The sequence below is a fragment of the Glossina fuscipes genome, unplaced genomic scaffold (genome assembly GCF_014805625.2).
Source record: "Glossina fuscipes isolate IAEA_lab_2018 unplaced genomic scaffold, Yale_Gfus_2 2, whole genome shotgun sequence".
NCBI classification, from domain to species: domain Eukaryota; kingdom Metazoa; phylum Arthropoda; class Insecta; order Diptera; family Glossinidae; genus Glossina; species Glossina fuscipes.
The window spans coordinates 1,028,557-1,055,716 of record NW_023998416.1 but is presented as its reverse complement, the minus strand read 5'-3'; the positions used below and the strand labels follow the sequence as shown (position 1 = coordinate 1,055,716).

Below are 27,160 nucleotides of genomic sequence, written 5' to 3'. Positions count from 1 at the left end.
TAAAACTCTTCCAACTTTTAAAAATTTGTAATTAAAAGGGAAAACTTGCTATATTCGCTTTATTTTTTTTCCAACTGCTTTGGGATTTAAATTCTAATTTAAAAAAAAAAAAAGAAAGAAAAATAAGAAAACAAAAAAAAAAGAACGCACATAGCTGCATAGTTTCATTCGAATGTGAAATATACACCGCTTTTCGCGGCTCGTTTGCTTTCTTTGCCTTTGTATTTATGTACATTTTGTATTCAACAACCATTTCGAAAGAGTCTTTAGAGTAAACGAACGTAAATACGTATAGAAACTTTTTGATTTATAAATTAAAATTTGCTGAAAATGCACGCACATACATATTCTTGTCAAGATATGAAATTTTGCATGTGACTGTGTTTCCAAACCCTTAAACCATATGAGATTTATATAAATAAATATATATATATATGCATATTTATACATATGTATATTTCATTTTTATTTACCCTTTTTTTGCTTCCATTTTATTTATTTATTTTTGTAATTCCCACTACCGAAAATGAAAATATTATAATTCATCATTTTATTCGTAACATCAATAAGTAAAAATTATTTTTTTTTATTTTTTTGGATCAACCAACCGATCCCAAAGAAAGACCAGAATTTAATTACCATAAATTGCATTTGAAGAAGACATTCTCATAAAAAGAATTAAAAAAGAAAACACAGAAATTGTCCTCTAGCCAACGAAGCAGATATCGGTCTAAAATCTGAGGTCGTCCCTGCCTACTTAGCTTACGTGCAAAATAAAAAGATGACCTTTGTGAGTTCGTGGACTAAGTACATTCGATATTTGAATTCCTTTTTTTATGATGTTGGTACACATGCCTTCAACATATGTTGACATTATCAGCCATTTGGACACAAATAAAGGTTATATGTATTTTGGTCAGCTTGGTGATTTGGAATTGAGCCAAGAATCTGTTTTAAATTTTGTTTGGAAAATAAAATCAACCGTGGTATTTGGAGAGTCTACTTTGAGCAAAGAAAAGATGGGTTAATAAGTGGTACAAGCTCATCACGGAAGGCTGAGAAGATGTTAATGAAGATACCCGACTTGGACGCCTTCGGCACGGCATTCGATGAAAATGTCAAACCAATAAGAAGAATAGATAGATATTGATGAACAAATAAAAATATTTCAAAAGTCATATTTCTTGTTTTGAACGCACCTCGTATATCACCTGATGAGTACACGAGATTCGCTCCAAAGTGGATAAATCAGTTGGTTTCTTTTTTCCTTTTGTTCTTGAGCGACTTGGGAAATATGTATGAAATGGATATTGCATGCATGTGTACATATATATATGTAACAAATGTTGAATATCATTTTAACCTTGAGGATACGCAGTATAGAGATGGAAATAGCGTAAACGAATACTTGCATGTGCGAATCTTCTTTAATTAAATTTAAATTTAGAAACACTAAAGAAAATCGGTTTCGTATGTTTTCTTTACAATCATAAGATTTCAATGTGCAAGATACCGAAGACGAGGTTGTTATATTCGCAATTAAGCTTTAAACTCTCTCTTATGTGTATCTCAAGATTAATGATTATAAAGCAGCGATATATATATATATATATATCATTGTATATAAATAACATACTATTATTATCATTGTTATTATACTATTATTATTACTATTATTACTATTAACTTAACCAGAGGAAAAAATCTCAGACTAAAGTTTTAGTATCTAGGGCCAAAGACTTTATTGAAAACTTGATTGCACTTAAGACTTGAACCCATGACCGTTGAGTTATTAGTCGAGTTTCTTTCCCTATTCGATCACTTAGGCGGACATTTAGCATTAGATTAGAATTGATTGTGAGAAGAAATTCAAACCGTTTAAGCGAAAGGCATTGCAAGACAGTAAGCAATAACACCATAAAGTTGATGACATTTCTGTTATCAATAGAAACCATAGTAACTCCAATATAACCATTTGACTTGGACTGTAAAGAGCAAACTAATTTTAAAAAATATAAAAAAGGTTCTAACACAACTTTAAAAACAGTAATAATTAATAAAAGAATTCACATTCACCCCAAAGCGGGTGTTAATTAACGTGAAGTGAACGACAGCTCAGCCGAAATATATTGGAAATTTTTGCTTTTCTTTCAATATTTTATTATAATTAAATTTTTTTCGAAATACATAATGGCCATGTTACCTAACTTATAACCTTTCATCGTTTTTATGGTCAAATCAATGTGACATCACTAAGCTAAGGGAATTTTGCAGACTTTTTTTTCAAATCAACTTTATGCTAATAAGAGAGAGATGAGTACAGAGGAAAAACAATCCACTAGAGACTCCTTCATAAAGGTTTGGCCAATGGGATTTTTCATTGACAATCCATGCTCTGCTCACACATCAACTTTCGTTGTGTATCCAATTTTACGCAAATAATATAAAATTATATTGCTTTCGATGGTTATTTTGTTAGCCATGACTGACTGACATACACATTTTTGTAAGATTCTTTTGATTTCTGCGATAATTTATAAGATATCGGTTTTCCCTGGGGTTGATCGACTAAAGCGAAGTGCATTTTCGTTATCGAAATTTTCAGAGCAGAAGCAAGTAAGTCATCTTTATGATGTTGTATTTGATAAAACCTCTTGACCGGAAAGAGTAAAAATTTTTTCGTGGGCTTGAGCATCGTTTTACTTCGCAACTAAGTTTAACATGCTAAGTTTTGATAAGATTGAGGTAATACAAATATCCAAGGGAATACTCTTCTTCTTCTTTTTCTTCTTCTTATCGAGTAGTCAACAAGTATGCAACATACGGTTTGAAGCTCGGTGTGAACAGGAAGTACTTTACCTGAGCCTTAATAAAGCCAGCGATTAGGTTAGGTTATCGGTTAATACTCGATTTGTTGATTGCGTGAAATTGATAAATCGAATACGCCCCACTGCACCGTAATAATTAGAGGTGCCGGAAATACAAAAACGGACACCATGTTGTGGGAAAAAATCTGAACAGTCTTCCACGTAACTTGTATATTATACGTTGCTATTATTATTATTAATTATATACGTTCCGATCGACGATTGACGATCTATTGGGATCTATTTCTGTGCGGATTTTTTGAGAGGTTTTTAAGTAGAATTTGAAAAAGTTATAAATGACAGCGAAAGCATTTAGTTAGATCATAATTTCTATCGGACTTGACGAACAGATTAAAAAGCGACTACCTACACACATATACTGCATACGTAAACAATATTGTTTCTTTGACTGGTATATAGGTAAGCTAACTAGTAGGTAGGATTACGAGCAGAATCACAACTTTTGCTTATCAGCTATTTTTGATAGTTACTGCAAAATAGAAGAAGATTGCATGGACTCGTTTTTCTTGAGACACCTCATCATCACCCTTTGCATCGCATTAAAAGTTTCACACTGTTTGGCGGAATATTGTCTACAAAAAAATTATATTCAAACACTCTGCCTAACTTATATAATCGCGTAATTGACAAAATGACTGATTGATTGAATTTTATTAAAAGAAAATTAAACTGGAAACTGTACAATTATGAGGCAATCGTTCCTAGAAAAGACAGGAATTTAGGCGAATAAATTGGTTTCTTTCATTATACAAGTGATTAAAAGAAAATTTACATTAGATATGAACTTCTGTACAATGTTTCGAGCCTTGTAATGGGTAACAGACAGACGTAATTGAATCGATTCCGTCATTCACAATCGTCAAGAATATATATATATTTCATACCTTTAGTTTCCGGTGCAGGTTTCCACACACAAAACACATTTGATTCATTATAAAAATTGTATTAAATAAGGACCATCTCCCTATTTAGATGAAGCTCCAGCCCTCACATTTTTGGCACAATTTTCCTATTCTTGATATATAAAATTAATCCAGTAATTATCTGAATAAACTCATTATACATTTATGTATATATATACATACACGAATAAGGAAGATGATCGTTTCAAAGAAGATATTATCTATCATTATATAAATCATAAAAATAAACAGATTGAAATAGTTTTTAATACCCATCACCGATAGTTTATGGGGTACAATCATTCTTTCAAAACCTTCGCAATACCCAAAAGAAACCTTTAGAGGCCCCACAAAGAAGAGGACGTGTGTGAATTTTGAATATTTATTATGTTACCTTGGTACACATGTCCGCAATTCATGTTGACAAGCAGCCTCAAATTCTCAACCGATTTAAGCATGTCCGTCTGTCCGTCGATATAACTTCTGATGTAAACATTTTCCTGACTGTATAAGAATTTCACCTTCAAGCAGACAGAAGGTCGATAGCGTATAGCATATTAGGCGACGGTTAATTTTGGATTTTATAATTTTTATAAAGAAATGCAACATCGCTATCTTTCTCATTTTTGGTTTTAAGAAGGGCAAAAGGGGAGAGCAAACGAGAGAAAATAAACAAGTGAGAAGAGCTTAGTTCTATAAAACATAGAATACTTAAAAAAAAAAAAAAAAATGCTTAGTATACATTTACACTTGACTGCTTTCCAGGGCAAAATGAATATGAATGCATTCATGCATGCATACACTGACAAATCAATATAGAAGAGTGTTGCTTATGATAAGGATTATTGTTGCTTTTAGAATTTTTATTATTTTTCATTTTTGGTTTACTACGATAAAAAGCAACATTAAGTAATAGCTGATTAATATCAATAAATAATTTTACATGTTTTAGTTTTCAAACTAAGTTTTACTAAGCTTTAACCTGTGGTGGTCTGTGCAGTAAGTACAAATAATTTGGAGATTATACGAAGAAAATAAATAATAATTTATTAAGTGCGTTATAAGTTCATTTCTTAACAACTTTTCTCTCTTCGCTTCAATTGACTTAAGTTACTGACGAACAACAAAGAAAGCTAATTAAGTTGGATTTATGAAATTTAGATCAGTATTAAGTTTTTAATTCGTAATACATAAGTTGGAATATTTTTTATTTTTATCTTTGCTTTCTATGCTTTTATTAATATTGGAAATATTCTACAAAGAAGTGTATCATTGTTTTCATAACAATGAAAATCGTAGCAGTGATAATAATAATTTTCTATCTCTATTCATAGCGTCATGAATGGTTGTTCATGATTCTGTAAAAGCATATGAATGAAGATATTAAAAAAAAAAAAAAAAAAAAAATTAAACGAAAGCAGCGTTTCATTCCATAGACACATTTTCAATTATTCGTTTCTCTCCCTCCCCGTACAATATAAAATACACAGATTGTTTAGAACTATACTTCAGGATTTCTTAGAATCCATGAAAGACAATATCTTTTATTTACGAAATTTAGCTAAAGAAAAAAAAAAAAATACTGAAAAGCAATAAAGTTGCCTTGCAGTGAAAATGCAGTTAGATTTTTTGCGAAAAATTTTTGCTTTAAAAGCGATGAAAATTCACTCAAATTCCAACACAACCAGAATCTAGAAAGCGACCTTCAACTTGATTTGGGAACATCTTCTCATTGCGATGTATGCGCGAGACCTGTGTCCCTTTGACTACCACCTGTTCAGATCAATGCAGTCATATTTAATGCGTCAGCAGACAAAGGTTTTGCTACGAAACCATGAACTTTCTATAGCGACGTCATCTGCAAGGCATCCGATAGAAGGCAAAAAAAAAAAAACAACACAGATAACAACGATGCCTATTTTGACTATTAAGTTTTCTAACAAGTATTAAATAAATTTGAATTCTATCGAAAAATTGATACGACGGAGGCAGACGGATGTGATTGATTCGATTCAATTGCGAATCGATTGATAGGATATAAAAAAGTAGACAAAATACCTCAAAAATTGTGGTATATAACTCGAATAAATCCGCCTGAGTGGCCGAGTACGCAAGAATCTCGACTAGCAACTCAATGGTCGTGGGTTCAAACCTCAAGGTCGAGTTTTCTAATAAAGCCGAAAGCCTTAGATGCTAGTGCATTAAGACTTTAGCCTTAGAGATAATAATAATAACTCGAATAAATAAGCAGACAGAGAGACAATCGAAATGCAAACTGACAGGCGGGGAACACTAAACTGATTTAGGAAATGATTAGGAATGAATAGACTGCGTCTATATCAGTAAGTTCTTTTGGATATTACATACATCCGCATTCATTTAATATAATATATTTAATACGATTGACAGGATACGAAAAGAATCATTCATCCTTCGTAACTATTTTTCAAGTTAACGCATTTAATATATAAAGTGTAGATGAAAACCTTGCTCTCTCTCTATCTACCGCAAGTACATTAAATAGGGATTAGAAATTTTATTAGCCTTTTTTTATTACACTACAAGTGAGTCAAAGACATTAACTTTTCGCGTGTAAAGCCATTTGCAAAAAGAAAGCTCTTAACAATCTACGTGAAAAAAGGAAAATATTTTTCCGAGTATATTTAAAAAAAAAAAAAAAAAGAAAAGATAAAATATATATAGTTAAAAGTTACAATGAAAGCAAGTTAAAAACGAGAAGATAAAAAGTTAAACTAAGTCAATGAGAAAGCATTGTCGTAAAAATGTTTGACTTTTGTAGTTAATAGACAGAATGTAAAAAGCATTGCTTTTTAATTCTTCTTAATACAGTATTGTAAGGCTTCACGCGAAAGCATTTTAAGCAATTCTAGCAAGCTTCCCATTCCTCACTGGCAGTTGGTGTAAGAACACTTAATCTTGTAAAGACCTTGGACATAAGGCGGCCAATGAAAGAGAAAATTAAAAATTTAAAAGTCGACTTTGACAATCACTAAAACGAGATATATATCATAAGTAATAGAAAATAGATCACTCCTATTACAATGGATGCTTTGCAGTAAAATAAAGGATCTTAAGTAAACAATTTTAACGTGAATTTTCACATTTTTTACTTTAAATTTTCGAGCATTTAAGAGAAAAATTGCTATAACATTTGCTGTTAAGTAATTAAGGAAACCAGTACAGAATCCGGGATTTCATGAGTCATATACGTCAATCGATGTCTGCAGAGAGCTGGAATTGTAAGTGTAAGCATGTAATTCGAAATTCTACCTTCTTGATTGATGATCAGAAGAACCCTAGTCATCGCCATCCCCCCCCCCCCCCCCACCCCCTTCCCCTCCATCTCCACTCCACCGTTAACACAATAAATAAAAAACGCAATCCAAGTTGATTAGTCCTTCGATTAGAAGCTTGACTATAGCGATCGTCGGCGTTGGCAAGTAAATGATTAGCAGAAATTTTTACTTATTTTTCTCAAAATGTTCAATATCTTTCCAAGCAGAATAGATAAAGCTTCTCTCTCTTCCTGCATCACTAGTTATGTGCTTCCAGGTTCTATCTTTATGCGGATGTCCACGATTGGCGAAATAACTTAAAGCAATCGCTTCAAACTCATCGTTTGAGTCAAATCGAGCATTTCCGCATGACTGCGCGTTTTAGTTTCTGTACTGCCTACTGTAACGCAATCCAATAGATCCTTCTTTTTTTTTTTTTTTTTTTTTTTTTTTTTTTTTTTTTTTTTTTTTTTTGAAAAGTTTATATTGAATACAAATAAAGTGTTTTTTATTTAAATATTTTTTGGTTTTGTTTTTTTTTTGCTTTTATTGCCATGTTTTCCAGCATTATAAATAGAGTTCATTCACGCTTAATGTCAGTGTCACTGCTCTATCTATGTAGGGAATGTTATATATATTTGCATATTGAATTCGCAATGTTATCACTGTCGAAGAGTTCTTACGAGTAAACACGCTTTTGAATTGTCTATGCATGCTATGAATTATTTAGTTTTTATTTATTATACACACATATATACACATATATGTATATGTATATGAATCTGAACTAGTGTGATACTAGCATACCCACTCTTGCTTCTTTTATATTGTTCACACTCGTGAAAATAACGTTGGCGTTGACTGCCATGACTGACGTTTGATAAATTGTAGCGAACGTTGTAGTTGTAGTTTCATTCTGTTTTATTTTTTCATTACGTTTTGTTCTCAGTGTTTTTTCCTCTATTAAAAAAGAAAAAACCTAGAATGCACTGTTTTTGCTTTATTTAAAATTGTTTAAAAAAAAAAATCAAATGAGAAAAAAGAAAAGAGAAATGAAGAAAAACTAGGGTTTCACACACTGTGTGGCAGAGACAATAAATTAAACCAACCAACAACAGAATATTGCACACAATGAAAGGGCCAAATTCAATTTGAGCTCACAAAAGGATAAAACAATTTACGGACATTTGCTGTGAGATCTTTAGGACTCTGTACTTCGACCTTTCCGCTATTAGATTTTCTAAAAAAAAGCCGTTCAAAATATTTTTTTTTTTTTTTTTTTTTTTAGAAATGGTTAAAATTGCTATAGAAATTTTTCGCTGCATCCAGTCGCAAGGTACTGAAGAAGCCATCTAAAGCATGTAGTTGTCTGCCTATTCAGTCAGTTGAGATTTTGAGTTGATTTAATTTTCTAAAACACTGCTCGGGCTTGCGTTGTTAAGTCAAATATATTTTTCCCTATCTAAAGTTTCTCTCAAATTTTCATGACATGTCAGCCTCCTTGCTTCCTAGTGTTACGTGTTTTTGTTGTAGAGAAATAATTGACCAAAAAGAACATTTACATTTCGATGTAGTGTTGGGTGTTGTAGACTAACTTGCGATGTGTTTACTTTTTTGAAATCGATTATTGATCGTTAAATTTTTGGTCGTTGCTTAGAGTGCAATCTTACAAGCTCCGGTGAATCGAAAAATTCGTCAATTCACCCATTATCACATTCAACACCATATATCCCTTTCGGAAATGCCTTATATTGTAAAGTTTTGCCCGGAAAATAGAGAATTCGCTAACAATCAAATAAAAGTGAATGATGGGGAACACGGTTGGAGACAACGAGAGTGATAAATTTCTGCGACTTATTTTAGTAAATAAATGAAATGTTTATCCGTTGCTTGGTATTCCATCTCCACATTAAGCGACATTTATTTCGCTCTAGCGAAAAACTCACGACATAATGTCTCGTACAACAAAGAGATATGTTATTTGATGCAAGTTGATCAAAGTGCCAGCAAAGCGGAATTGAAGCGCGAAGTGTTTTTTCCGCTTCTCCTTATCTGGTGTTCAGCAACTATTATTTGGTTATTAACTTTTACAAGCACCTTCAGGGGAAATTGAAATGAAGATATCAAATGCAAAACTGTAAAGTTATGTAAAATTGTTTTAAAAAAAAAAAAAAAAAAAACCATAGCATACCCGTAAGGCGTTAAATATAAATGAAAGATGAAGCTTACTTTAAAGAGCTAACTAAAAAATAATATTGAAAAAATGTCATTACAATTTTTTAAACTTGACAACAAAAAGTTTTAAATAAAAAGCTTGTAATCATAGATAAAAACGTGTACTATTTACCTTAAACGAAATTATTTCCGACTTTTTTTCTTCTCATATTTATTATCTCATCACTACCTTCATAATAGATTATTTTTGTAATTGATGGGAAAAAGAATTGAGTGGCGTTGAAGCCACATAAATTTGATAGCACTAACACTATCAAGCCAAACCAAAGCTTATTTGAAAAGTGAAAGTTCATAGGTAATTAAAAAAGAACTTTGTTAAATTGGTTAATTGGAAAATTAAACAAAGCCCTGAAAAATTGGAATTTTTGGAAATATTGTTCCATCTGAGGCAATAATGTTTCGAAAACTTGTAAAAGAATTTGCAATGTTGTAGCGAAAATGTTTTACGGGAAGCGAGTGATCACTTTACTATTTACGATTATCACTCTCACTTGAAATGTTGCGATAAAATATTGGTCATGAACATGACACATTAGTATGAATACCGAAAGAAGTTTGCCGAGTTTTTTCACTAAAATTCAAATAAATTTTTCCTATATTTCGAATGAACTTTACTAAACCATATATGTGCCTTCAGAGACTTCTACGGACAGCGAAATAAATAGCAGTTGGGTGGAAAAAGGCCCAACTATACGATGATGGATGCTCGGATCGGATTCATCCCTTGTTGTCATATATAACCGTCTTTTCATTGCTCGCAATCAATCTCATCATATATAACCTGCTTTCGTGTTAGTTTAGCAGCGAGATGGAAATTCGGTCCATTACAACTTTCACTCACATGGTATCGAAGAATTCTTATATACCCAGTCTTACGTCAATGGTTCAAAACTGACACAGAGAGTGCGGTATCTTTAACAATGGAATTTTCAGAAGGGGAACCGGCAACCGTCCTATTCAATATTTAAAATTTTATTGTACATTTTCCTGACAGACGCAACTATGAATACTTTCTTAATAGCATTTCAAGGAACTTAATTTATTATAACTTATAGTCACTCTATGCCAAACGAGACATAGCGCAGAAAGGAAGAGTAGAGGAATGAAAATATTATGTTACACTTATACGATCCTTTGATGTGTATGTGTGTGTGTGTGTGTGTTTGGACGTGTTCGCGTAAACTGATTTACTTCAAATTTCATAACCAAAACCATTTGTTTTATATCGAACTGACTGCCATTCTTAAAACGGCTTACTTGAGTTTTGCTAATCCGTCAGATTTATATGCATTTAATTTTTTTTTATTTTTTTTTTCAATAAATCGGAGCATATAAGGAGCATAAAAACCAGATCATATTTCAAAAGTGCCAAAAAAAAGGAAAGATGATTTATCGTCAATATTTTCCAGAATTGCTTCTCACATAAGACTTATGGTAAATGTGACTTAGAAAATCCAAAGATAAACAAACATTGCTTACGTAACACATAGACTATGCAAAAATTTATTGCAATATTTCCAAGATATTTTTACAACTAAAATGAGAAGCTAGATCTGTAAATATTGTAAGTTATGGCAAAGCTATTATTATTATTTGGAAAGTTCGTATTAAATAAATACATGAGCCGAGTTATGTTTGTGAGTAAAAAAATTGTTGGCAACCTTTTATGCTCTATTTTTTTTTTTTTTTATCAAATGAATAAATTGCATAAACAATTTATATTTTATTATTATCTGTGCTATTATTTTTGCACTTATTACTTTAATTCTTCAACTCAACAACATACATACATCTATTGTTTTATCGATATCATTGGGTGCACAAATATATTTTTGCCGAATTCCAAGGCAAGACATGTGGACGGGTACTACATTCTAATGGCTAGCATTGTGATTTCCTTCTATGAAAGTATTTCTATAGGCTTTGCCTTACAGCATAAGCTATCTGGCTGAAGAATAGACATTAATTTTTTTTTTCTTTTCCGTTATGAATTTGTAGAATTATGTGCCAAGGAACACCACTTGCAGGAGGCGTTTTTTTTTCTTATTTAATAGGTGGAAAATTGCCAAAAGGCATAATGACATCGTTTTTTTAACATAATGACGATCGATTCTGAATTGTAAAATAGATTAGTAGCCCTAACCCTGCCCCCAATTTTACTTTACTCTTAACTCTCAGGCACTTAATCCAATCGATGATTTATTTCCTTAAATTTTTATAATAATTCCCAAAAAAAAATATTCTCTCATAGATATTTTCAGAAGATCCTTTACCTTTTTGATACGGAATTCATATTCCGCTAAAGAGAAACGCGAACCACTGGCTAGCGATGGAAAGAAAATGCTAAAACTTATTTATGTACCCAATAAAATGAAAATAGAAGTAGAAAACTATCACACACATATCTATGTAAATGTTTTATGCACCCACTACATCCATTGTTAAGTGAGTGACAAGTACATGTACGAACACAGATATTTCTATGTACGTTATTATATGTAGTCTTAACATTTACATTGTTTGCACGCTTGCATGCATGCATGCGTTTTGATGATAGCATACGTTTGGGTGTGACCGTCGTACAGCAACCTTTTCAACTGACATTTAACTGGATTTTATTAAAACTTGTTAAATGCTTGCATATGGCTTACAGGGAATTTAAATGAAATATTTATTGATTTTTTTTCATGCTATAAATAATGAATAATTATCAAAGCAATACAACATTGCAACGAAATGAAGTGCACTTTAAGGAATCTTAAAAATATTATTTAAATGCCTATATTTAGGAAAAACAGTTACATTCCAATTTAATTTTTTTTGAATAACACGGAAAGGAAGCATCGAGATTTACTTTGCAATATCGCGAAATACATATATATATATATATAAATAATATGTTATATATATAATATGTACATATGTAATATGCTATGACCGAACCTTTCATTTCCTGCTTAACACAGTCTTACAGTCACAAACATTATTCTTATGTTATTTGTGGCCGCAGATCAGTTTTGTACGTGATTACAATCTCATCTTGCGAAAAATATTTTAAAAAAATTCTTTTTAATTTATGTAGAACTTATGATTAAAATATATGTCAGGACTTTTCTTACCAATTGAGGCAGCAAAACACCCTATCCGTTCCAGTGAGAAGGCAGAAAGATGTAAGGTTTTTACGTATCACAGCTTAGTGTTCTTAAACATCATTACGGACGGATTCCAAAGTAAATTAAACAAGTTAAAAACTTAACAACAAACTAAAATGTAGATTGTTTCGACTTGTTTCGATTGTTGTAGCTAAAGTAAAGCAAACTTTTTACTATCATTAAGCACAATTAATGACACTAAGAAATGCAAAACTAGAACTGTTCAAGTTTTGTTCTGCAAAAGAATTTTTTTAGCGTAATACCAACACATTTTCTGCTCCGATATTTTCTACTAAATATTGCTCACTTGTATATATAAATATATAAATTCGCATAAATTTATACTTAAATATAAGAAAGGATTAGTATAATTGAATTCCCGTGGCAACAGCTGCTATTTTCACAAAGAATATTTGAAAATATTTTTTGCTTGGCTTTGTTTCTTCTCAACAAAATTATTTTGAAGCATACCTTTAGGCGATACGAAATTTTGTAATTACTTATCTACTTTTCGCGTATTTTACAAAATATTTTTATTATGAATTAATGGTTTTTGCTTTAACACTTCTTAAATTCAAAGACAAAAGAAAATCGTTGTAAATTATTTGTAAAAAATAAATTTGAATTTTTAGCTATATCTTTTATTCTTCTTCTTCTTCTTTCTCTCGTTTTTTTACTTTTTTATGTGTGCTCCTTCCAATATTGTACATATTATGTAAATTATATATAAAATTTATTATCTGCATAGTATCAAGGAGGCAAGCACCTATTAAAAAAGCGAATAAAATACGCTCGAAACAACCAAGGCTATCGAAGAAAGTGAAATTTATCAGTAAGTAGTAAATAATATTTTCTTAATAATAAGTTTTATAAATGTATGAAGAAAAAAAAAAAAGTTAGAGACTAAATTTATTGTTACCCGTGCCAAAATACTCATCTACGATTAAAATTTCAGTAAAAATTAAGGGAATTCTTAGTTTTCTCAAAAAGCATTTAATTGCTATTCAACATTGCTTGTTCATTCTTTAAGGTAAGTCCACTTTGATATTACACGCTTTTGCCAAGGCAATTAAAATACTTACGCCTTTGAACCGAGCTGCGTTTATCACATCTACAATGTCATTATTGTAGAAGGTTTGCCTCTGCAAAGACCTTGAATTTAAGAAATATAAATAAGGTCAATGTCTAAAAATTGGGGACGGACTTTCGGGGCAACACTTTTGCTACCGCTCTTTGTATATTCATAAAAGCAATAAAACTGTTTCGGGTAATTTATAAAACATTGAGTGATCTCCCTAATGACAATTCTTCTGCAATAAAGCACAATCTCCAAATAAACCTTCGCAAGATATACTGTAGTAGATCCAGCTCGTTGCTTTGCTCACTTCAATCTAATTTTCCACACTCGTCTATAAAAAATAGTCTCGAAAATATCACACTCTAAATTTTCTTCACTATTAACACACTAACGGACGTAAACACTGTAGTGTTTGTTCTTGTTGGATTGCGATGAAAAATAACGTAAATGCTAAAGCATTGTAATTTTGAAACCAATTATCTCTCATTTCATTTTTTTGCAATCATAACATATTAATACTAATTAATTGAAAAATTGGATCCGTATTACCGTGGATTTTATGGCATTCTTTGTGTGTATAAAATTACATATTATGTATGCATTAAAGCTATCCTTACAAAATATTAGGTCATATTGAAAATTCTCCGTGAAATTTTTCCACGGAATGGTGTTGATGCCTATACATCGGACAACACTCACCTATTTGTCTCAAACGAACATGTGCCTAAAGGGCGACATTTCAACTTACATTTTTTGTGAAGATAGTTTTCTAGTTTTTTGTTCGTATAAGAAGTTATATCGATTTGAAAATGAATGAAATATCGGAAGAAAAACGCCATCTGGTGCTATTTCGATGTCAAAGCACAGGCGCGCAGGAAATGGCACTAAAGGCCCTAAACATCAACCACATGGCAGTTCGACCTAATATTTTTAATCAGAACTCGTGGTACAAGAGTGTATTAAGTTTGTACGTATCTACACACCACCCAGAAGCACTTCAGACGGATCCACCTTTTATTGCGTCGATGCGTTTGTTACACCATATGTCATTCAAAATCACTTTCTGAATCGATCTAAGCTTGTCTGCCTGTCCGTCCATCTGTCCATCCTCTATTCTAATGTCTAATCTATTGGACCCGATTTTCAGATGTCTTGATGAAGTTTGGTATACTGACGTGTTTTGCTCGAAGGACAAACTGTATTGAAAATGGCTTGGATCGAACCTCTTTTCCGATTACTTCCCGTATAACGCATTATTTTGAAAAATTTTTGTATAGATAACAGTATTAAACGAAGTGGTGTATGGTATTGAATGACGGGTCCTTGCCTCTCACTATGACGCTTTTAGTTATTTTAAAATAAATTGACTGAAAATTTTTGCCTCTCAGAGGACTTTTTGTTTGTCGTCAAAATGTTAATATATTTGAAAATAGATTTTTTGCTTTAAAATTGTTTCTTTTTTCTTACACTTAACAATAATTGGAACTATTTCCAGTTAAACCTGTAATTTTAAGTTTGCCATTGTTGCTTAGTTCTTCGAAACCTATACATTAATAAAGAGATATATAATATTAATAAATAAATATATGGAATACGCTTAAGACGTATCATCTGGGTATATAAGATAATTCGAACACTCACTTGGTTTTTTGATTACGGCATTTACATCCGCGTACTGTACACAACTACTTTTTTTTTTACAACCTTTCAAGTTTTACAAGCTTTTTTTTTAAGTGTGGAAGTTCAGTACGAAAAATATTGATTCGAAAACTATGGAATCAGAGTCATCACGGTATTCACTAGGGAGACTAAGTTCACACAGTTTGGAAGATGAAATCTCTTATCACATATTAATTATACTATTGCAACGGATCACTGGCTCCTTAAGAGATCTGCTCTTCCAATTCGCAATGGTGAACAAAATTCTGCGATTAAGTGTACACTCGTGAATTCGAAGATTTGCATTGGAAGCGTCTAATCCTAAGAAAGTCTTCAAGTTATCTACAATACATAACAATACTCTATTGAAATGACCAGGCAGATTAACCACCTAGTCCGTCTTTTCTAAAAAAATAGAGCCCGTAAGCTTATGCTACTATAATTCTAGAATTTATTTCTTTGGTCTGCACAAAATATAATAATAATAATAATAACAGTAACATAAAGTTCCATATTTTTTTTTTAAATATGACCAACCAGTCAGATGATGCCCCCATTTGGCGTAATGCGATGATTATCAGCAAGATGAGAGGAAGGAAAAAGAAATGGGGAGATAGTGGCCGCACTCTAGTGGATGCACTTACCTAATCGATAAGTGTTATGCTTTCACCAACTGTGCACTCACTATAGCTACGACCAAAGTAAACTCTACTGCATTTGAGATTTGAACACGCGAACATTGACTTGTTAATCGCGATTTTTCTCTAGTCGGCTACTCGCTCGCATAATATAAAATTTCTATATAGAACAGAACGGCAGGTGCATTAGATCTCATCAAAGTTAATAGAAATATACTGAAGGCACTTGCCTAACATATTGTTCGCCCAAACTTTTTTCTATGGAAAACTCTTATAAGCTTTAAGCGATATTTCGTTAGGCTTACTTCACAAATTTAATGCATTATGAAATTTATAATTCATTTTTGTTTTTTTGCTTGTAATTTTCCCTCCTATGCACAGCTACATTTGCGTTCGTCAAAAATTTCCACAGGGGAAAAGTGTACAAAATTTTCGTGGCGCCGTCCAGACGTTCTGGTTGTTGTATGTCTTGCCAAATATATTACAACTAAGTTTAAACCGGACTGGAGTCAACATGAATCATTCTATGAATGTATGATTATTTCGTATAGCGAGACATTGAGTTGCGAAAAACAATGAAAGTAAATCCTATGCATGTGTTAGTCTGTGTGCATAGTACGTACATCCGCATGTTTTCGGATATACACAATTATTAATACATTTCGCATTTCGTATTTCTCTTTCCTTTTTTTTATTTTCCTTACATTTATTTGCTTAACTTAATAACGATGAATACGTACGTGAGTCCTTCTGTATTAATTTGACGTGACTGCTTTTGTGTATACGACTGCCACTCAACCCCATTCCTTCCGTTTGAAAAATCATCACTTTTCCCATTTTAACCGTCGGCGGCCATTTTGTTTGTCATGTAAGCGTATCGACTTAAGTTGTTACTTCTTCTTCTTCTTCTTCTTTATAAGATAGTGTGCAAAGTATATGCTTGATTTATCTATTCATGTGTAACATCTGAAAATATTTATCAGAGATTTATTGAACTATATATGTACTCCCGATCAGGACAATATTCTAAATAGGTTTTATCCTATCCGTCTACATCTTCTTGTCTGTCCGTACGTTTGACCATGTACGAAATATTGATGTGAAAGGCGTTTAAAAGTTTTCCTAGGTCATGATCGATTTACTGAACTATTCACATAACCAACTTTAATAAAATAATTTGTTAGTCGTGTTTAAAGCGATGAGAGTATCAAAGATTCGTTCTGAGGTGCACATACCTTAATTTTTTGTAAAATTTTTTCTATGAATAGGAAACACGTAAAAGGAAAAGAAACCCGGCCAAAGAAATGAAAATGTCCCCTGCTTTTTTAATTGTAAATATTTACTCATTTACTCAGGTATTTAACAAAAGGGCACAAAGTGTTTTTATATTGGATTTTGTATTATACATGAGCAGAATTTTTAAATGTAAACAAGAAAGAACGTTATGTACACCGTAAAGCGAGAGAATATTAAATAGTCACCACCTTAGTTGCGGACGTGGCGACCTGAAGCTATCAAGATTTTATAGCTTGCCATGTAGGACCACATTTCGGATCGATATCTCTTGTGAAGTTGTTGTAAGTCGTAGGTAAGTCTTAATCGCTATTACTTTCGTTGTCTAACTATTGCTTGCAAGCATGTTTGCTTATTTCAATTTGTTGCAAACAATATTACAAAACTAGTATACAACCAAATCTGAATGGTGGATATAAGAATTAATGTCAGTTATTAACTTAATATGACATTTGAAAAAACATATATATAAAAGCAATGACGTCAGGATGTAAGTAAAAAGACAAAAGCAAGCTTGTCATTAGCAATTCACTAAGGGTTTCTTAAATAGAAGAATTATGACGGAATTGCTATAGAAAGTTGAGCGTTAAACGTAAAATTACTATCATATGTATTCGCATTTGTTCCTTTCTTTTTTTTTTTTTTTTTTGTCTTCTTTTCCATATATTAAAATAGATTTTTTATTGTTCAGTTGTCATCGTGTCCTTTACTCTATCAATTGTTCAAATTTTATTTTTTCTTAATTGAAAATGTCGGTAGTGCTCTAGAAAGCTAAAGCTATCTCTATAAGTTTCCACCTGTCTCCTCCTCGCCACCTAACCACCCTCCTTGCTTGCCTTGCCCATTTCTCGCTTTTTATTATGTACCTACGACTGTTACGTGTTCGATACCAATGGAGCACATGAAAAATCCATTAACTTACTTGCCAGGTTTGTGATGGCATAAATGAATTGTAAAACATAGCAACAGATTGAATTAAATTAAAACATTTAAATGAAATTTATTGCGGCTTTAGAGCAAGCATTCTCTCCGAGGACTAAAGACGAATAATTCAATTTTTTTTTTAAAGATTTATATAATCTTAATTAAATTTTCTCGCTTTCTCTTTCTTTATAATCTTTCGCTTTGCGCTTTGCGCTTTTCACAGTGCACTGCCGTTTACCGTTTAATATGAGCTTCTGAAAATTATTAAGTTATCACTTCAACTTTGTTAGCGTTCAGTTAGTGCAAATTTTGTAATGAACACTGACTGAAAGCTTTTTATGTCATTTGTCTTTGATAAATTTGTAAAATTTGTTAGGAACACAAATTGCCTTCGGTACTAACTATATATATAAATAAAGTTAAGTGTCACTCAATTAATTTAGTTAATGCGTAAACGTCGTGACTCTCCTCTTAAGGTACATTTTAAAATAATTAAGGGAATTGCTTTAGTAGTGTTTGTCTCCATCACACTCAAACATTCCACATTGCACATCGACGACGACAACAAAAAAGATGTATAAATCTCTATAAAAACTTAATCCATTTTAACCAACAACCACTTTTAACTACTCTTTTATCGCATTCCATTGAAAGAATGTCTTTGAAAATTGAAACTATTTGATGCAAAATTTACTATAACAAATCTAGTAATTTGTCCCCAATTAACAGTTTTTATAGATATGCTTGATACGTATATGAGATTTGTCTCCAAGTGGTGCTAATTATGCAAACTGTCCTGTTCATTAAAGTCTCAAAATGAATTAGGCTTTTAGCCTGAGAGTATTCAAAAGAATAGTAATAATAGCAAGTAAAGTCGATTGAAAAATACACCCTACAATACTTTGCCTACGGGAAAATTCTTTTCTTTTTTTTTTTTTTTTTTTGATAAAATATTAAAAATATTTTGCTTCCGCATATAGGTCTCTTGGGAATCCTTGTAGTCATTATATGATAGCGGGGCTAACACGTGAGATAATGTGGTTCTAGGTTAACAAAATTAATTTCTTTCGTAAAGATCGACAGTATTTTCAAGACTAGATTTTTATTTATTTTTTTTACCATAAAGTGCTTAATTTTCTTAAAAACTTTTGTACGGGAAGGGATTCAAAACTTGATCCATTCGATACCAATTTATCACTTTCGCTTAGTATACTGAAATAGAAATTTCAAAAATTCCAATATATATGACATAACAATTTTTCAGAATAAGTAATGTAATAAAAGAAATGCCCGTACAAGTGGTCCGATTCAATCTATTTCAAGGGTTTTCGTTCTGAGCCTAAAACATTCGAAAATTTGCGATCACTGGGTTGAAAAGAAATATATGTGCAAACAGACAGATAGGATTGAAACAATTCAGCAAAAGTTTTTGAATCGATCGGTATAATAAAAGAATAGGTATCTGAAATATATTTGTATGTCCCATACTATAAATTTTCGAAAATTTAATATGCTATTTACCGCAAATACACTACAATATAACAAACTCTGCAACAATTTAAGCGTATCCGTCTGGCCGTCTATACAATGTCTCTTGTAAACATTCTCTTGGCCACAAAAATGTTGCTACCGATTTCAAATTCGACAGAGAACATTGAAAGTTGCGCGCAGGTTGTTTTTGAACATAGGGCCAAACGGGCGAAGGACACGTCTACACTACTACCTAAACTGGGGCGCACCTCTGTTTGTCAAGCGGAATAAAAAGCTGGCGTTTTGTTCATTCCTCATAATCTACAGTAGATAAATGTATATAAAAATATAGGACGTGTATTCTATGGGCGATCCTATGCTTTCTCTACAAAAATGGCAAAAAGCATCCACGCCCACTCAATTTTATAGTGTATCGCAATCTCATTTTTTTCAAAATCTTTATAACACAGAGAAACAAGCTTCAAAGACCATAGCATAGGATATAATAATAATATTTTTTTTTTTTCCGAATCTAACGTATTTTTCTAAAACTACATCGATTCGAACTTTAGGAATCTAACGCGTACATTAATAATCTTGCATGGTTTTGTATTTTACTTAACCCAAAATAACAAAGTGAAGCGCAGTGATAAGCTCACAATTTATATATGCTTAATATGTTGCACTGTCTTCTACGCTGAACAATATTCTATTTTGTACTGTGTGTGTGTGCAATTGCAGATCATATCACTTATTTTCTTAACGACATTGCATACGCATCTGTAATGTAAATTTTTGTTCACCCCAGCAAACTACATTCATAGCAGCACCTGATTGTCATCTGAATAGTTTTCTCTCTCAAGAATCTATATAGAATTCTTAAGGTGAGGAACTGGTTTAACTACATTTTATCTTTGTATGCTCTAATCTTAATAGATAAGTTTGCCATGCAGGATCTTACTTGTCCAGTTTTCTCGTTTCTCGTTGATCTCCAAAGTATTGTCAGTTGCAGTCTGCATTTAGCCTTAGGAGTATCTTGTCATCTGCTTGCACAAGTCTTCGTTACATTAATGTTTCCACGTCAAAGAAACAATTCCTTTGTGCTTTTACTTCCTTACTTAGTTAGCTTGTGAAATATGTTTAATAAAACACATTTTCAATGGTCATTCCTGTGTAATCAAAGGTAGGGTAAGTAGAACAGCATTGAAAAAATTTTGCTATGAAAACGGTTGAGATGACAGAATTCTTACTAATTACAAGGATTGCAAGTCTATTAAATGTAATGCTAGTACACCCTATTGATGTTATCTCTTCATTTGAACATTAACTGAGTTCATATCCAAATTTGACATAAATTACATCGTTTCACATTTTCTAATGCTGCCAAATTTTAGATATAGTAATTAGAGTAATCGTAATAAGATACATCGTAAGCCAAGCAACGCATAGAGAACTGAATTGTGAGGCATTTGAATGATGTAAGATGTTGTGAGGTGCAGTTACTTTGACGACATAATTATTCAATATGTCATTTTAAGCTGATGAACTTACTTTTAGTAAACAGCGGAGTAGAAGTGACTCAAACATTTTGTTATTACATGATCATTAAATGTAATATACATCTTTGACGCTGCTTCTGGTCAAGTTGTAAACTTGGTGGGATTATTCATTGTATAATTACTACTAATGTTGTTGTAATAATTGTTATTATCTCTCATTCATTCATTCATTCATTTATTCAGTCACTTATTCATTTTAGCATTTATATGCGTTGTTTATGCATAATTCATAGACTACATTACTTAGGTACGTAAGCAGGACTAAGTAATCAAAGCTAGACAAAAAAATAAAACTACCAAACAAATGGCATTAATGAGATTCAAGAAAATGAAAAGTCATAACTCATTAAACTTTAAAGTCACAGCATGAAATAACACAATAATATAATGATATAAATATGAGAAGTTTGTCACTTTTTCTTCTTTTTACCTATTAAAAGTTTAATGATGTGTGAGCGTAGAAAACAAATACATAATTTATTTTTATCATACTTAAATCTAATTAAAATAATCAAAATGTCATAACACTTACGTATTTTAAAATCAATTACCTTTTGTTTACATTTATGGCACTGATATATGTAACATATTCAAGTTAGTAGAATATTCAGCGTTCGCCACATCTTTCTCTATTTTGCAAACTAACGAATAGTCCAAAATAGCCCTTTGGGGGACGGACATATTCGGAAAATATTAAGGGGATAAATATTTAATTTCAAGTAATTTTACCGTAGTAGTCGACGACATTTAACTTATTAGGAAAGCGTCTCATGGCGATGCTGCTAACTTTCAATTATCGATTTTTATTTTTTAAAATAACCACATTTTCTGGGCCTTCATTATGTTCAGCATAGTTGAGGAGTCCCCAGAACTTCTTCTAAAGCCGATAAATTTCTGGTTTCAATGGAGAAGTGCTGCCTTAACATTTTTCCACAACTAAGTAAACCGAATGTGCACCACATGGATCTATTTGTTAGAACCCATTCCATACAAAATTTAGCATAAATAGTAATCCCTTCAGAAACTTGATGAAGATTGGGCCGTAGTAGGAATTTAGCACAAAAATTAATGGTAGAGAGTTTAGATTAGATGATCTACTTTTTAGACCCTAATATATATACGGGTTACCATGAAAAGGTAGCCCTTATATTATATATTAAATTTTTGGGTAGTAAACTACGTTTGTTAAATTTGGATCACGCCAGACGATGCTTTGCGAATCGTCTAATATAGGGACTCTCATGAAAAGTTTGCATGAAAACAACGCATGATTTTTAGCGCATTGTTAGCAGAACAAGTGAATAACTATAGCAGGCAAATTGGTGTAGGGTATCAAATGGTCGATCTTGCCTCATTTCAGTTACCTATCTTAAATTTTTGCGACTTTGACGACTCACAAAATTTACCCATCACATTGACTGGTTCCAGCACAAATATATAACGCTCGTGCATTTAGTGTTAACAAAGCGTGCTACATAAAAAGCTTATTAAATTACAATACAAAGGACGGATTATAATCGACAGGAACATTGAACATTAGCCAGCAGCCAAACATTTCAAAATTAATGTCTACTATCGAATATGAATGGAATATGAAATATGGCATAGAAAGTCTGCTATTGATCGTAATAAAATCCAATAAATGATTCTAGATGATGCAATAAATGATTGTTAACAAATGAACCTTATTGGGAATTGTTCACTTTGCATTCCTTTCTAGTCAATCTCTCAAAATAAGATTTTCTGTATACAAATCCATGAAGACTATAAATCAAATTAATATCAATTTTAAATATAAAACACAACATTTATGTATGTAGGTATAAAAATATTTAGTTATTCCTGTTGAAATAATTTCCTCTTTATTATCGAATCATGATTTTATTGAATTTCCATGAACTCAATCTAATAAACAAGTATTACGGCAATTGTTGATGTATACAATAATATTTGCTTTTGAAAAATTTTCAATTAAACCTTTGTAAATAAATTTTGAAAAATTTTATTTAAACCTATACTACTATTGTTTATGTCAGTTGATCAATAACAGTATACATATAATAAAAGCTTAGGAAGGAAATTATATTCGGTTTAAACAGAATCGTTGATGTACTTTTTCCGTATTCGGAGAATGTAAAGAAAAGTTGAAATCAAATTTCTTCTTGATTAACTTTTGAAGTTGCAATCGTGATTTCTTGCCGATAGACATGACAGACACACACATATATATGTCGCTGTACAGGTTAAGGGAGCAAATGTATAGTATGTTTAACAAGATTTACTATATATAGGTGTAGGTGTAGGCATGCATAATAGATAATTCTAATAATTAACGGCAGAATATGTATAACAAGCAACTTGAAAACAATAAACAAGGTAAATAATGTGTTCTTTGAATATAAATTCAACAATAATAAAGTCATTTGTTTACTTGTTGTTTACTTAATCACATACCTTGTGCAACTATGTGAGCTTAGGAATATCAATAGTCATGCTCTTTCTTCATCTATTATAATATCTTTCTGTATTCGGGCAACTTTGTTGTGCGTATGTTTTGACATATATCCGTTAGAATAAAATGACAAATGAGTGTAGCGGAAATGCATACATACATAGTTAGTCAGTTAGCTACCCTTACCCTTAATCTACACTTTATGCAAATAAGAATAATTAATTTTCCCTTTAACTTGCAATACTGTAAAAGTTAAAGAGTTGAAATATTAACGGGCGTTTAAATAACTTTTACCATTTTTTATATCGAGCGCTAAGGAGTAGCGATGAATAAGAATTGTCCTTCCACATATAACAATAGACAGAGAAATATGCATGAAATATCTTCTAAAATGTATATATATTTGATCAAGTTACGATTTTAAGTCTATATATTAGAAAATTGAATCAGTTTGAATTGAACTGAATTGAAATTGATTTAAATCAATCTAAAATAGAACAATTTACAACAACACAAATCAATTATTGAAACGATCATGATCAAGCGGCATGATGACGCCGGCAAAAGGCAAAAGATTGCGACCTATGATCCATAGGGTAAAGTTCTGTTTGCCATAAACAATTATCAAAGACATGAAACTTTAATGCGAAAGTGAGTAACCAACCCTCTAGCATTATCGTAATAGGAAAAAGACATAAAACTTTAATGCGAAAGTGAGTAACCAACCCTCTAGCATAATCGTAATAGGAAAGAGACAGTTGCTTACAATGCTTGGTGGTAGGTGCGGATTAAACGAGTAACGCACGTACAAGAATCGAATGCCTTCACTAGCTTAAGACATAAGTGTCATTGGCACGTTGTCCATTGTACTCGTACAAAATCGATTGACCATCAGAGTATCTTTAACATTTTTTTTTTTCACTTCTCGGCTTAAGGGAGAAGGCTCCTGCACAAAAAGACAAACGAGTTAAACGCAGTCGGTCGGTAGCAATGTTTTGTGAAATTTTTTTCCCATTCCCTTCCCATCTCACGACAAGTTTACGCTCATTTTTTGTTTTGAAAGGCCAGCTATGGCAAAGATAATTGTGGAAAAATAATAAAATAACGGTCAGCTGACTGGTAGCCACGTACACATTAATAAGTATTAAATACCCTACACCTTTTCGCTTACTACAGTTATTCATGTAAAGATTTTTCGAACAAGGCGTTATGTGGGAAGTGCTCGGTGTTCCGAACTTGATCAAAATATCTCAAAAATTGAGATCTGCAGACTATGCATAAGAATCCAAGATGGACGGGCAGACAAGTTGAGCAATCAGTATAATAAAAGCTGAGTATATCTCAAGTCCTTCTCAGTGTTGTACACTTGCTGTACAAACTCAACATACCTTTGTACAGCATGTGTTATGAGGTGCAAAAAAAAAAAAAAGGTTGAATCATTTCTCCTGATTGAAGATCTCTTATAAAGAGAAAGTTCCCATATTTGGTAGAGTATAATAAGTAAATATCAAATCATCATATAATCATCCCTTGATGATCGGTATTAAAATTCAATTGTTAAAATCTCTTAATTGAATTTATTTTATAGATAATATTTGATAATGTTTTCGTGAAATCTTTCCTAATTAAATAGAAATGTATTGATATTATTAAAAGAAATAATTAAATGAAAATAATATTAAAACACGAAACACGATTAGTTCAGGCGTTCAGCATATTACAAACAAATTTATCGAATAACATCTTCAAGAATATCAATGTTATCTCAATGCACTCATACTCATATATCTTATAGTCAGCTTACCATAATTTTCCATGTTAATTAGCTTTCGCATATAATAGAATTAGCATGAATTTAATTAGTTGCAATTTTGTTTTGAAATGAAGAGTACCAATTTAGTTATTTGTAGTGAGAATGACGTCATATTCTATGCAATCTGTTTATCGAGTTCATATTAAAGTATAAGATATGAACAAGGGGTTCTTACGTACTTGTACGTACGAATGGGGTTGCTATTAACTAAGGGAAAGTAATCTCTTTAGTTGATACTATAGACATTGAAGGAGAAATTTGATACCAAACTATCAATTACTCGTTGCTTATGTATATATATATATATATATATATAAAAATTATGAAAAGTTCTACAAACCTACGTAAAAGCCTATATCACAATAATTTATTTAATTAATAACTTTTCATGCATTATACTCACATTTTAATTAAATTAAAAAATTATTATAAAAAGAGGTAAAGTGGAAAAGTTACATTTTGCTTGAATGCTGCCATTTTTTTCTCAACCATATTTACGTCCTTCAAGGATATTCACATGGATTTTATATATATTTCTACGAATCTTAAGTACGATAGACCGATTGATATGATATGTGTCCATATAGTTCGATCGGTTACATAAAAGTTCGAACAAAATGTTATGGCAAGCAGGAGGAGAGGTATTAAATACGACAGATATGTGTCCATCCATATGATCAAACAATGTTATGCATTAAAATTAAATTTTATCTTTCAACGTGATGTTCATTAAAGCGATTTTCCAATTTTTGTTTATGCCTTCCGTAGTAAAATGGGATTTGTCGAGCAAGTTCAGCATAGCTTTTTCTTAAGCGATTTCTTCATTGCATACTAAACGCCTACCAGACGCACATTTTTTGGAATTTCCAAATAAGATAACAATTGCTGCGAACTCAATCTGCAGAATATTCTGATCACGGAACTTATTCAGATCCCAATTCCAGCAAATTTGACTGGGCTTTTTTTTGATGAATAAGCAAATAGGTTATCTTGATATGAAAGAGAAATTTCTCTGCTGAAAATGCAATCTTTTCTTCTTGAGTTTTATTATTCAATCGATGCATTAGCGCGCCTGTTATCGTTCGTTCTATTGCCTTTAAGCTTTGCGCATCACAACAAGCATTAACCACAGCCTTTCTCGCCGACAGTTACGACTTTGCTTGCTTTAGTACCTTTAGTGGTTTCATTGTGTAAAAGTTTTTCAGTTATGAGATGAATTAGCCTTCAACATGTCCAAATTCATCATTGAGCAGAGATCGAATGCGTTTTTGATTGACTGGGAGCGAACGTGAAACTTTTCTTACATAACACTTTATTTTTCGTGCGAAACATCATGTGAGATATTCGTTAAATATTGAATCGTCTCGTACAACGTCATTGACGTTAATCACTTGTACTTATGTGCTCTGGGTTACGTTCAGTACTTTACCTAAATGAAGCAGATTCCATCAAACGTTTACCAAGGGCACATTAAGTTTGTCCTGCTGGATGCTCGCAAATCCCAGAAGGGCTTGATAAGAACTCGTCTTTGTTTATTATACGAAGCAATTTAGAAACATTTTTGAGTTTCTTGCAGTTCGAACTATTTTGTTCTCCATCCTCACCCCATAGACCATTTAGAAAACACAATTTTTAATATTTCTCGAGAAAAATCGAATATTAACATGCTGGCATATTTTACGGAATGGGTTTTGCCACGCCCTAAAAATCTAAATGTTCTTAAAAAAGATAAGAGCTTATACGACTGACAACGTAGGTCTCTCCTTCGAGCCGCTAATACGACAACAAGTTTTAATTTTTG

General features: G+C 31.8%; 1 protein-coding gene across 6 annotated transcripts in view; it reads left to right on the top strand.

Moving 5' to 3' along the window:
- LOC119633042 (GYF domain-containing protein gyf-1) overlaps positions 1 to 27,160 on the top strand; it is a 103,792-nt gene that overhangs the window by 49,269 nt on the left and 27,363 nt on the right. For 2 of the 6 annotated variants that reach the window (XM_038026232.1, XM_038026238.1), the window contains exon 2: positions 13,222 to 13,305. The exons of the other annotated variants lie outside the window; for them this stretch is intronic. In XM_038026232.1, the coding sequence (XP_037882160.1) occupies positions 13,222 to 13,305 (84 nt within the window). The remainder of the gene's footprint in view (positions 1 to 13,221; positions 13,306 to 27,160) is intronic. 6 annotated transcript variants of the gene reach the window in all.